General features: G+C 41.8%; 1 protein-coding gene across 2 annotated transcripts; it reads left to right on the top strand.

The window, feature by feature from the left end:
• Positions 1–355: 355 nt before the first annotated feature.
• ATP6V0E1 (ATPase H+ transporting V0 subunit e1) lies at positions 356–10,808 on the top strand. Of its 2 annotated transcripts, none has more exons than XM_061360307.1 (4): positions 356–558; positions 2,699–2,746; positions 7,568–7,695; positions 8,942–9,665. In XM_061360307.1, exons 1-3 carry the CDS (start codon positions 455–457, stop codon positions 7,659–7,661), a joined length of 246 nt encoding a protein of 81 aa, XP_061216291.1. In that variant the 5' UTR covers positions 356–454; the 3' UTR covers positions 7,662–7,695; positions 8,942–9,665. The 2 variants fall into 2 exon arrangements, with proteins under 2 accessions (XP_061216291.1, XP_061216290.1); XM_061360306.1 differs by lacking the exon at positions 8,942–9,665 and adding an exon at positions 10,293–10,808 and having other exon boundaries at positions 357–558.
• The last annotated feature ends 1,763 nt before the right edge of the window (positions 10,809–12,571 follow it).

Raw genomic sequence — 12,571 nt, 5'->3', positions numbered from 1 at the left:
ATGCCTGTTCAAAGCTTTTATGTACCCCCGCAGCCCATGCGAGCGCACACGCTCCTGAATGATGTTTCTCTTCACCTGTGCCAGTGAACTGAACACGTCCTTCGGCTCCGCTGCTCCTCCCGGGCCCTGCCCGCGGCACCGGGCGCTCCGCCGGGAGGCATCTCTCCCTTCCCAGTCACCGATGAGCTCGAAGCCAGCGCTTGCCCCCGGAGGAGCTCCGCCCTTGCCCGGACAGCTCCGTTCCTCGGGGCCCGGGTTGGTCCGCCCGCCGAGGCCCGCTCCCACACCGCCGTCGCGCCGCCAGGTGCGGCACCGCCCGCCGGGCTCCGGTGACGTCGCGGGCGCTGATTGGCGCAGGCAGCGGGGCGGGGTGCTGCGGCCGGCCGTGAGGAAGGGGTGGGGAGGTGCCGCCCCTGGTCGCACCGAGCTGCTTCCCTCCGCCGCCGGCCTGGCCATGGCGTACGGTGGCCTCACGGTGCCTATCATCGTCATGAGCGTTTTCTGGGGGGTGGTCGGAGGCGTCCTGCCGTGGCTCATACCCAAGGGGCCTAACCGAGGGTGAGTGACTGGGGGGAAGGCCGGGGTCGCGCTGAGGGGCTCAGCGATCTCCTGCCCGCCTCTTCCCCTCAGGTTTGGCGAGCGGGCAGTGTGTGTGAGGAGGTCCCCGGGCGGAGGCGAGCCCGCACCCCGAGGCGGCGGCCTGGCGGAGGCGCGCCGTGCCCTTGCGGGCCTCCCGGGCAGCAGCGGCCTTGCGGCTCGCCTGAGTTCCCCTATTCCTCGCGGCCGAGGCCCGGCGGCCGCCGCGGAGCCCCGCAGCGCCGTGTCTGCCGGGCTCGGAGCCGCCGCCTCCTGCCGCAGTGTTCCTGCGGGCTCCCCGTCGGTGGCGCAGCGCGGAGGGCGGGCGGGCCCAGGTGCCTGTGCCAGGCGGGCTCCAGCCCGCGGGGAAGGCCGGAGCCAGGAGCGGTGTCTCCGTGCCTTAGTAATCCGTTACGGTGTTGAGTTTTCCCCTCAAGCCCTGTAAACATCCGCATACACGGCCTCCTGTGGTGAGGCCGTCTAACGTTAAGTTGGTGTTTGAGCAATGACTTCCTTTTAGTTTCTTTACTTGACCTTCTCTAACTTACTTCACCATCAGTTTCGCACTGGATGAGGGTGAAAAAGAATCGCTGTAGTATATATTTGTGTGTTTTAATGTATGTTGGTGGCCTGAGGACAAAAGCGAGGGCATCTAAACAGACGTTTTTCCTACGGTGGTCGTAGCTGCTCAGATTAAAAGTAGACAAGTTTTTGTCTTTCTCTTTTCCCTAGGAGATAATGACTTCTTAACCTCTCTTCCTCTCTCTGACATCCCCTCTACTCCACAGGTACCGACTGTCTTTTCTCTCAGTTGTTTGTCTAAACTTGGAGGAATTTTCCTCAAGTTCTGTTTAGCTCTGGTATTTGATGCATCCCTGTCAAACCTGGAGGGTGTTTTGTGCCTGAAAACTTGCCTGTCCTCAGAAATATCTCGGAAATACGTCTTCCAGGCATGTCCTTAAAGCATGTGGGTCACCAACAGATGTTCTATAGTTACACCAAAATGTGGTTGTTCAACAAATGTGATACAGAGCACTGCTACGTCCTATAGCATGTAGCAGAACAACAGCAAAGAAAACCCCAAAAGCCTCTTTCTGAATACAGTTGTTCTTTTTCTAACAAGAGAAGTTAATGCAGACTTTAGCTGACCTAAGAATTCACATTGCACAGGTTAAGGCTCCCAAACAGTGACTCGGACTCCCTGGAAAGGATGGGTTTGGAGCTTAATCCAAGGCTATGTTAGCTCTGTAATGTTCATTTTAAAGCGGATAAGGTGGGTGTGTGTTGATAGATGAAAAATATTAAATGATTACCCATGTCAAAAAAGAGTTAGAAGGAACTAACCTGGCATGAGGTTTTGTTCCTTGGTTTGGGGGAGGAAATACATAGAGTGAAACCCCTTTTTATAATTAGAAGAAGCCCAAATAAACAAAACTCTTCTACTTTGTTGCTAAGTTCCATTAGTTGCATAGATCAGTTGCTGCTAGGAAATGTCATTTCCTTTCCTCACATTTCAAAGTCATGTGTGTACAATGTCATTTTATCATTTTCAGTTTCAAGAGCTGCTTGGTTCTTGCTTCTTTTCAGCTTAATAATGATTTCTGATACAGTTTCCTTTCAGCAAGAAAGGAAAATCTTGTAGTTCAGATTTTTTGTGTTCTGTTTGCAAACCCCTCGCTCATGATGTAAAATTAAAATATTTATTTTTATACTGAAATTTTCTGTAAGGAGAATTTTGCAGTTTTGTAAGGAGAACATGTTTATTGCTTACTGTTAGCGTTACAACATCTAGCTTCAATAGTTTATTAACTTGCTGGTGGAATTGACTGTGAAATTGAGTGAGGACACTGCATGTATAAGATTTTGCTCCTCTTTGGGGTGATTTTTGTTAAATGTAGCTGTATACTTCTGTTTGTCAGAACTGTGTCAGCTCTTCTGCTGAGCCTTAGCTGTGCCTCTGCAAATTATTCAGCTGGAAGAAGCTGGAACACTTGCGTTGAGTCACCTTCCACATGATCAAAGTTGAAGTTGTTCTTGTTTGCTGGGGTTTTTTTTTCAGTCTATCGTGTGGTCAGTCATAACATGACACCTAATCAGATGTTTCTCTTCTTCATTTTTGCAGTGTTATCAACACAATGCTGGTGACGTGTGCTGTTTGCTGCTACCTGTTGTAAGTATAAGTAATGTCTTGCCTCTGATGTAATCAAAAGTTCCTTTTTTTATATCCTCAAAACATTTAGGAAGCAGCTTTTCGAATGTGTCACAGATGTAGAAACAATGGTATTCTTTGACAGGTCTTGGAATTTTTAGTTCTAAAGACCTTCAGCATGCTGAAGAAAACATTTTCCTGAAGGAAGATACTATATGAAAACAAACCTGAATTCCTTTTATTGTTGTCTGACGTAACTGTTGTGTTCTGTGTTGACCTGATGTTGCTCCTTTCCAGTTCGCTGGCTTGTTCACTCACAGGTGTAATGGCAATTTGTCAGTTCCACAAGTTTTCTGATTCGTAGTAGGGTGACGACTCTATGCCTTTTTTGTTTTATATAAGTTACACTTATTTATGAGGTGATATTAATTTAAACCTACTGATGATTTTTGCTTTACTTTGGTTGAATATATTCTCAAAATCCGGTAGGTGGAAAAAAGGGTGGAAAAACGTGTGGCTTTTGTATATGACAATTTTTGTGACAGACTTGTGTGCTTTGCTGTATTAAGATCATTTCTGTTTAAATGCATGGTATATTTTCAGGCTGCCTCTTCTCTATAACAGAATTAGTAAAAATAACAAGAAGTCTGGTTAGATCTTTAAGGCTAACTTGTAATAAAATCATTATTCAGAGTTCCTTTTGAACCTGAGTGGTATTTATACTTTCCTGAAGTATTTAGGTGTTATTTATGCTATTCTAAGGAGCTTAACATGAATATTTAGAGAAATGCATCTCTAATCTCGAGAGTCATTCTTAGGAACTGGCAGTTAAAAGCCATATTATCAGTGTTGGTATGTTCCAGGAGAGGCCTGTTTGGTTCCATGTTGGGTTAGTTTGTGCCAGAGGCTTATGCAGGTTTGATTTAGATTAATAATGTGATATTCAAGATTTTATACAGTTTAGGCCTTTTTTGTTTTACTCTGAGTATTTGACACATGAAGTCTTACATCATTTTATTGGCTGATTTAGAAGTACAGCAGTTTGGTTCTGTATTTTGTATCTATGCAGTTTTTTTAATTCAAAAAACTACTGTTGAACAGATGTAGAAGCTTGAAGAGGTTTGTTGTACCAACAGCTTGAATTTGGGGCTCGAATTTGAGAATCTCAGGGCTATGAAGGCCTCCTTGACCGCATATGAAGTTCAGGGTTTTGGGGTTTGTTTTGGTTAAAATTCTCACTTAAGTTCTCCCTACTTTGCGTTTTAACAAAAATAATGCTCTATTCTTCAAAAATCCTCAGAGCTCAGGGTTTGTTTTCCTTACTGTTGAAGAAGGATAGTTTCCTTGAAGTCAAGGCCACATGGCGTCTGCAGAATCTGGATTATGATGTGAAATGTATTTGTTGCAGAATTTCTTGACTGAATGCTGTGAACTCTTCAAATGTACAGTGGTATTTCACTTTTAAGTTTAATGATTTTTGTACAAGCCTATGATAAATCTAGTGTCATTGACATTAATTATAATCTGTTCTTGCATGTCCAGTGAGAGGTTTCTTTTGTGATCTTGTAAGCACTGACTCATTTTCTGTATTCCCTTTGGCTTTTGCCAGTTACACCTCGAAAAAGAGAAGCAACACAGTGTTCTACACCATCAGTAGCTACACCCAACCACATAAATGACATATATAGTATCTGTTTGCTAGAAAAAGCAGATTTTTCTTCTCGTGTTCCAAGGTAGAATTTGCCTCATCGCAGACTTTTTATTTCCTCCCCTGAATTCTGTATAAAATCACAGAACAGCCCTGGTTGGAAAGCACCTCAAAAGATCATCTGGTCTAACCTTTCTTTATTCAAGTGTCTGTTCTTCCCATATTCTTTTCCTCTTTCAGGGGAAGCATTGAAAAATTTTCAGACCTTATTTCATATGACTAAAGAGAGAGATCAATTTTTTCATACTAGTTTTGAAGGAAGCCTGAAAATGGTTTCTGAGGATTCTGTGTTAGATATGTTAGGGTTAAAATTACTTGTGTTGTCCCAGATATGGTCAGCTTTATTTGCGCGTCCTTAGTAGGTGGCTGGTGCTGTTATCTAGATCTGCTTTCATGCTCTGAGTTACCTTTCTGGTTAAAAATAAGGAAAAAGCATTTCCTGTCTTCATTTAACAACACTTGTCTGACAAATTGATTTGCATCAAACTGAATTTGTGTTAACTGAATTTAAAATCAAGCAAATTTCAATGTAAAGCTCTTCCTTCTGTGTTTAGATTTAGCAGTGATCATTCTGCATAACCATATTGATCACATGGTGTTAATTTGGTTGTCCTATGGAAAAATTTGCGTATGTAAGTGCATTGTTTGTGTACATATATTGTACCCAGCAGCCTTTTGAAGGAGAATACATGAGCCTCGGGAACCTGATAAAATATAAGGCAAAGGATAAGGAGTTACTGCTGCGGAAATTACAGCTTACACCATGTTTTAAGATATTGTCGAAGTCTCAATCTATTTTGATGTTTCCAAAAACAGAAACAGAACCATGTTCCTGAAACAGAACCGTGATGTCCTAGCAGAGTACAGGGTGCTTGAAAAATGGTATTTACTGATGATTCTGAAAGGATTAAAGTACAGTTGCCCAAAATGGCATTTAAACAGAGATAGCAGGACCTTAATTTGTAATATGCAGCATAGACAGATGGCAGTTATGGTAGAAAGACCTTTTAAACAATCTTCCTGGTAGAGCATAAAGGACTTCAATTTCCTTGTCTGAGCTGGGTAATTAACACTAAGTGTTGTAAGTGGTATCTGGTAGAATTTAAGGACCTGTGGGTGGCTCGAATGCTGTATTTGATTTTAGCAGCTCTAGAGCATTACACGTTCGATGTAGAGTCTTGCTTTGTTTTGCTTTGAATGTTGTGTTTTGTTTTGTTTTTCATTGTCATGATAGGGCATTGTATAATGCAGAATCACTTAAGCAAAAGCTTTTTCATTACTTACCTTGAATACAAGGCAGTCATAGAGTTCAGTGCATAACTACTGTTTTGAATTTTTATGCCCTAGCAGAGCAGGAAGGAGGAATATACTGTTGACCTGGAATTTTACTGTGGCTCAGAGCTTGGATATCCAGCATGGCCCCCAAAATAGCTTTTGAAAACTGGACAGTGATTGCCTACAGCATGGTTATACGGCTGGGACACATCAATGTTTTCAATGTGCTTCCAGCTCATTTAGTTGTCAGCCATGCTGGGGCTGAACTTAGGAAGCAGAGAGGTGGGATTATTTGTACATAGAGTTCCTTCCTTCCATGCAGTGAGAGAATAATGTGCTTTAGCAGGCTTTTAGTGTTCCTACCCTCCTCCCACTTCTGTTAGTTCAGGATGCTAAAGGCAGATGGTACAGTGCTCTGGCACCCTTCTATCTGTCTTTTGTATCTGAAAATTAACCCCCTTGCAAAATAAATGCCATGATATTTTTAAGAGCTAGTTTACTTTTCCCTTAAGTAAATACAACATCATGATTAAGGTGCTTTCAAAAGACATTGCTGTCATCGCTTTGGATAGCAAAGTAGAAATATGCCAATAACCTTTAGGTTGACTGCTGGTGGTGTCTTGCTGATGATTTAATTGCTCTGTAGAGCCTGCTGTGTATTTCAAGGCTTGCAGGACTGGTAAGAGGGCTGCAGGCTCAGTATATCATTGTAGCAAGTCCTACTCCCTGCAAAACTGAAAGCAGCATTGGAACTAAATATTTGTAAATTGCAAGAGGATTGAGGTGTTTTCTTTAAGTCTTTTGCCCCTGGCTGCCCTGGGCATTTTACAGCCGAACTGCGCTTCATCTGCTGGTCAAAGCATCAAGGTTTGTGTGGAATTTTCCATGACTGCCTAAGCACTCTGATACATTTGTGGCAGCTCTCGTTACAAAGCTGCTCTGCTTTTTCTCCTCCTTACAAAGCATTCTAGAAATAGCAGACAGATGAGCCTGTGTGTTTGCTAAATGTGTTTATATAGTTAGTATTTAGCATAGATTTAAATCCATGGAAGCATCCATTGCTTTTTCTGAATCCTGTAATATTTACAAAGCAAATATATATTTTAACAGTGGAATATTTATTTCTGTTTAGTTTTCCTGGATATTTTCCACAGACTACATTCCTCTTGTTCTCTGTTCTGGCTATGGCTTCTGCAGTATTAGTTTGCGAACTGCTCTGGTGACAAGGCTGCTGTTGCTGATGATTTGGCAGTGTTGTCATATTGGTTTTCTTGTTGTGGATTTGTTTGTGTGTTCCTGTAGCATTGCACCCTTTTGCATCAGGTCCCTGTTTCTTGACCTCTATTCCAGGTTTAAATTCACATTTGTTCAATCTCTGATGAAAAATATACTGCTTCTGCAAGGGTAGATTTTCATACGTTGTGAATATAAGAGTAAATGAGAGAGAATGTTTATGAAATGTTTTTTGTTTCAAGGGTGCCTCAAAGGCACTGAGAAACGGGCTCTCTCTCTCTTATGTTTCTGTATTCTGAGCCCACAGATATCTGAGTTTTAGATGTCTCAAAACACTTGTCAAACAAAAAAAGGATGAGAGAGATGCTGTCAGCTGGTTTTGTGTTGTTTTAAATTGAACAGGCCAACCTCTTTCAGTTGCAAAATGATTTGGTGCCACCCCTTCATTGCTGGTACCTCGCCTTTATGTTTGAGCTTGAATGAAATCTTGATTTGATACTAGACCTTCCTGAAAATAGTCTTTTTGTCTCTGATAGTACTTGTGCTTTGGACAAGCTTTTCCGTTATTGTAAGCTTTGTGATTTGGCTGATGTTCTCTCTTTTGGGTTGGGGGGGTTGTCTTGCAGTTGGCTGATTGCGATTCTGGCTCAACTCAACCCTCTCTTTGGGCCACAGTTAAGCAATGAAACAATCTGGTACCTTAAATACCACTGGCCTTAAGGATGTCTGTCCTATGCTGAAATCTGTTGACTAGGTGAGTATGATCAGATTAATATTTTTGGTACATTAAAGCTTCAGGAGAAATGGAGTAGTAGTTATAGGCAGTGTGTTCAGAATTGCTAGCTGGTTTGCAGGAGAAGTCCACCTTTATATAGTCTGCAACAAAACATCTTTTGGATGTTAATCTTGAAGGGATACCATGAAAAGCTTGGTCTGAATTCTTGTCCAATTACTTTTCTCTGCTATCATGTCATGTGGTGCTGTGTTCAGCAAGCAGGGGTTTGTAAAGAGAACAGAATGTTTCTTCTACCAACAAAAAGAAAATCAGGCTGGGGTGTCTTTTACTAGCTGGCGTAAGTGCATTTCCTAAACTTTAACCATTGTTAAACCTCTCTTTAAGCTTATGACCATTTCACCGAGACCTGGCCTGATTTCCAAGGCAATGTAGAGTTGCCTTCATTCATCTGGGAAATCAGAGTGAGAACTGTAGTTAGAATGGTTCTTCTCTCCTACAAACTACAGCACTAACACTGAGCTTACAGATGAATGTTGCTTTGGGGTTTGTTTGTTTTTTAATAATAGCCTGTGTGTAACTTTAATCATAGACAAGCCTGGTTGTTGCTCTCTATGTAGTGCTATTGGAATGCTGCTGTTGCAGTTCCTGGGCATGCTTTCTGACTTGATCTGCAGTAAATACAGAGTCTTGTACTACAAGTACCATGATGACTTTGGGTTTCTTTGGAACAGAAGCATTTGGAGTTGAAGGTTCAAATGAAGGATAACTGTGGAAACAAGTACCTGTGATTTTAGTTCTTATGCTGGTAACTGAATAACTTAGATGTGCTTAGTTTTTTCCCTGTTTGGCGTAGGGTTTTCTGTCCTCTTATGTTTAACTGTCTACCCCTTTGCTGTTACTACTTCTGTTTACAAAAGTCCAATAGTAGCAGACAGATGACAGTTGATGTTACAGCTCAGCTAAATGCTGTCTGTAAAGCATCCTGAACATTTACCCTGAAGCAAAGCTACACTGCTGCAAAGCAGGCTTCATCTGAATTGTGGTGTTGTCAAACTGGCATGTGTATGTGTCTATATCTTCTCTTCTAAGCAGCAAGCAGAAGCTAAAGGTAGACAGCCCTGCTTCGAGGCCTGTAATTAGCCAAGTCAGACAACCTGAATTTCCTGGGTACATTTTCACTGCTCATGTGTTAACATATCATGAGCTAGCTAAAACAGAGACCAGTGTATTCTGGTAATGGACAACAGATCTCCGAATCCTGTAGGATAATTCAGTTGCCTGGGATCTGAAGTGATCTGTGTGTTGCAAGCAGCAAGGTGAAACTGGAGATGAGATACAAGTCGTGGATTCCAGCTGCCTGATGAAAGAATCAGGTTTTCCCTCTTCCTTTCAGTAAAGAATTTTCCAGAGAGCTGAAGGTAGATATATACTGAGGAAGAGAGGGAGCTAATGTGGGATGGCCAGTAAGTTTATGTGAGGAGCTGTCATTTTTTAACTTATTAGTGAAGAATTTGAGGCCTATATAGCACATGCTGTTGTGTTCTGTGAGGCAGATTGGTTTAACCTTCGATCTGTCTGATTTCATTGCCTTAATTTTGAAATAAAATGAAAGTTCTCGTCATCTTGAAAGAGAATGATTTTAAAAAATAAAAGCCTATAATAGTCTTCAAATATCCTAGTTAAATGTTATGTTTTCTTGCTAGAAATGTGCTGCTTCAGGACATACCATTCTCCATGATCTTGTTTGAATTACTCGTGTTGAGAGAGCTGAGCAGCAAGGATGTGGCTGCCTTGATCAGACTGCAGCGTCCTGTCTTGTGCTGTTGTGTACCTCTGCACTCAGAACCTCCAGTTGAGTTTGTCACTAGACAGGTGCTGTGAATTAGACTCCATCTGACACTGCATGGAATCCCATAAATATAGCTACTGTTACATATTTGGTCAATTATTTTTGGCTTTTAATAAGTGTTTTTCTAGCACCTATTTTGCTTGACCAACAGAACAGGCTGAAAATGCACACAGAAAGCATTCTAGTGAGGAGCTTCTACAGACATTGGCTTGATCGAGCTGTGCCATATTACAGAAGATCGGCCTTTCTTTTAGGTCAATATCCCTCCAAGTGATGATGATGTATCAGATGACATGTATGCATAATCAAGTTAATGGCAGTACATAACCACAGCTACAGAAGTCTGCATGTTCTTATGTGGGCTGTAGCCTCTTCTAAGCAGTGTGACCCAACGCCACCTTTTGTCTGCAGATTTGTAGATTTAATCTGTATTCTCAGACCAGGAACTTTCTTCATGCTATTAAGTGCAGGAGGTATGATCCAGATGACTGGATGCTGCTACAGCACTGAAAACTTTCTAGGAAATAGTTGTTCTGCAGCTTGCTATGTGACTGTAACAACTTGCACTACCTTAAGGAATGAAACTGCTAAGAAAGCAAGAAAGTAGGTATTATTCTAGAAGGTCCATACAGGTGAATTATCTACAGTTCTTCACTATTTCTCAGTGTGTTTGTGGAATGGAAATTGTTGTGGCTACCAACCAGGTCTTCAATTGGTCAGCAGTCTCCATGGAAAGCAATAATGGAAGTTGCCTCTTGCTTTGCAGGTAAAGAAGAGATTTTCTCCGTATGCAGCACTCCACTGCCCAAAGATTTCCTTAACATAGTCGGTTGGATACCAAGCCTGCATTAATGCCTTAACCTTTCTATTGTGCTTCAAATGGCTTGTTCAAAGCCCTGTATTTTTTCCTACTGTACTTTTAACAGTGTGCCTAATGCAGTTTATACTCCTCTTTGGTGCTGTAAATTTTTGTCTGTTAACTTCACATGTGATGAAAATGTCTGAGGTTTTTATGGGTAATAGCTTTCCTGTTCATTTTTCTCACTCTACAGGAAGACTGTATATATGTTACAAGCCTTAGGTTGTCTATTGCTGTGCTGTTCGCCCCTGTTCTGTTTGGTTGCGATGGGTAAAATATCTGCAATAAACTGTATGAGGAGAAGACGAACAGTGGTGCCACATGTTGATGGCATTTCTTCTTTTAAATGAATTGTATTCTTGGGAAATTTGGCCTGAAGTTTCTCATGCCTGGAAATAAAACTAATCTCTGCTTTATACATAACGTTCTTGTGCCATGTTTAACTGTTATGATGTACATTTTAGCGGATTTAATCAGACAATAGCTAGCCAAAGTTGAGCTGAGGAAACTTTAGATGATGTGGATAAACTGTAATAAATGCATGTCGTGTGATGAGATGAGGATGCTTTTGCTGTCTGTATCAAGACCTCTCAGGTAGTTCTAAAATAGGACTAAGTCAGCAATTTAAACTTGCTGGAGGGTCTGCAGGTAGAATTGAATGCTTACTTAGCTCAAGCCTCTTCTCCATGTACTTCCCATTGATCGATACTGGGGGGACTCAGTAGCAGAGATAATGTGACTAGTTTCGATGAAGTATGAATAGTAATTTTGATAGGAGATTGATTTACTCCCTGGCCTTTTTTGTAGGATACATATAGCAACAAGCAGTTTGAATTCAACAGCAAACATAATTGTTTTATACTTGGTTGACACTTGCACATGAAATTGCAGGCCTGATAAAGCACATGGCAATGGAGGCCAGAGATGAAAGATTGATGGGGCCCCTCGATGCTAGCTGAGTCTCTGGGGCTGGGATGAATCTAGCAAGTTGTGTGCTAAGGAATCACTTCACAGTATGTAAATACTGCTGCATCACAAGAGTCTTCATGTGTACTTCTTGCCTCCTTACATCATGGCCAGATAAACTGCAATTATTCCTTACTGTGTTCTGTTCTTATGTACAAGATGGAATGGTTCTTTTTTTTTAACTTTTGGATAGCTCTGTTGAGTTGTTCAGTGGGATAATACTTGTGTTACTGTACAGGAAATGCCAACATCCTGACAGAATACTGTAACTTGCAGTGGTTGAAAAACGGACAGAATGAATTGCAGAATAAGTACAGACATGTCCATTATGATACAAATCAGCAAAGCAACTGCAGGGCCTGGAATAGTGGGGTTTTCCTCAAGTTACCTACTACCGAGAGCCGTACTTTAACATGTGAGAAGTTGCTCTATAGTCTGGCATATAGTTCCACAGAAGTTGGAAACCAAATGATCTTGTAAAAGCTTAAGTGGTGGCTGGTTGGTGTTTCTGAAGCACGTGGATAACATATGTTGACCTCATGGGAGGAGGAAGAAATGCTTCAAGACATTGTTGACAATTTTGGGTATGTAACAGTTTTTAAAATATATTGATCTGCCTGACTTCTACCCTGAAGCGAGACACCAGGAAAGAAACTGTGCTGTGACAAACAGCCCTATTGGTGTTACCACTTTTTGTAACAACCTTTCTGTTTCAGGTTTTAAGGGATCACTTGTAGAAGATACAGAAGTGAAACAGAGATGATGTGGTGCTCATCACAGTGGGTGAATTTAATGTCAAGAGCTATTCAACGCTTGAGCCAACAAGCCATAGTTCAGTCTTTCGGTGTTTTCCAGCTAAGGACACTTCCCTCTATCCAACTGGTTAATATTTTCTCTGGGACAGATACCAGGTAGTAGCCTGATTTAAGAAGTTGAAAAGATGTGTTGTTCAGGTACCGTTTTTTTTTGCACGACTGCAAGAAATCAGAGGAGACACACTGGTGTTTAACACTGCAGGTATCCAAGCTGGTAACAGTTTCTTCTTGTTCCTGCAAGAACAGAACACAAAGTGTTAAGGTACATGAGAAGGAAATTTGCTGGTGCTTGACATAGGTAGAAAGCCGGGTCTGCCCTGGTCAGTCTGATCTCATCCGTGTGTTGATACTTTGGGGGAAGGAAGATTGAAGAAACTGACTCTATCAAGTCATGAAGACTTGAAC

Source organism: Neopsephotus bourkii, unplaced genomic scaffold (assembly GCF_033783945.1).
Source record: "Neopsephotus bourkii isolate Nb327-2 ecotype Australia unplaced genomic scaffold, CSIRO-AGI_Nbou_v1 NB_1016, whole genome shotgun sequence".
Classification (NCBI taxonomy): Eukaryota; Metazoa; Chordata; class Aves; order Psittaciformes; family Psittacidae; genus Neopsephotus; species Neopsephotus bourkii.
The sequence above is the reverse complement of the archived record's forward strand: the minus strand, read 5'-3'. Positions and strand labels throughout refer to the sequence as shown.

Excerpts from the sequence above, each read along its gene's own strand:
- ATP6V0E1 (XM_061360306.1), top strand. The coding sequence starts at position 455 with ATGGCGTACGGTGGCCTCACGGTGCCTATCATCGTCATGAGCGTTTTC. Across the intron at positions 559-2,698 it reads CCCAAGGGGCCTAACCGAGG|TGTTATCAACACAATGCTGG; the intron begins GTGAGTGACTGG and ends TCATTTTTGCAG. Across the intron at positions 2,747-7,567 it reads GCTGTTTGCTGCTACCTGTT|TTGGCTGATTGCGATTCTGG; the intron begins GTAAGTATAAGT and ends GTTGTCTTGCAG.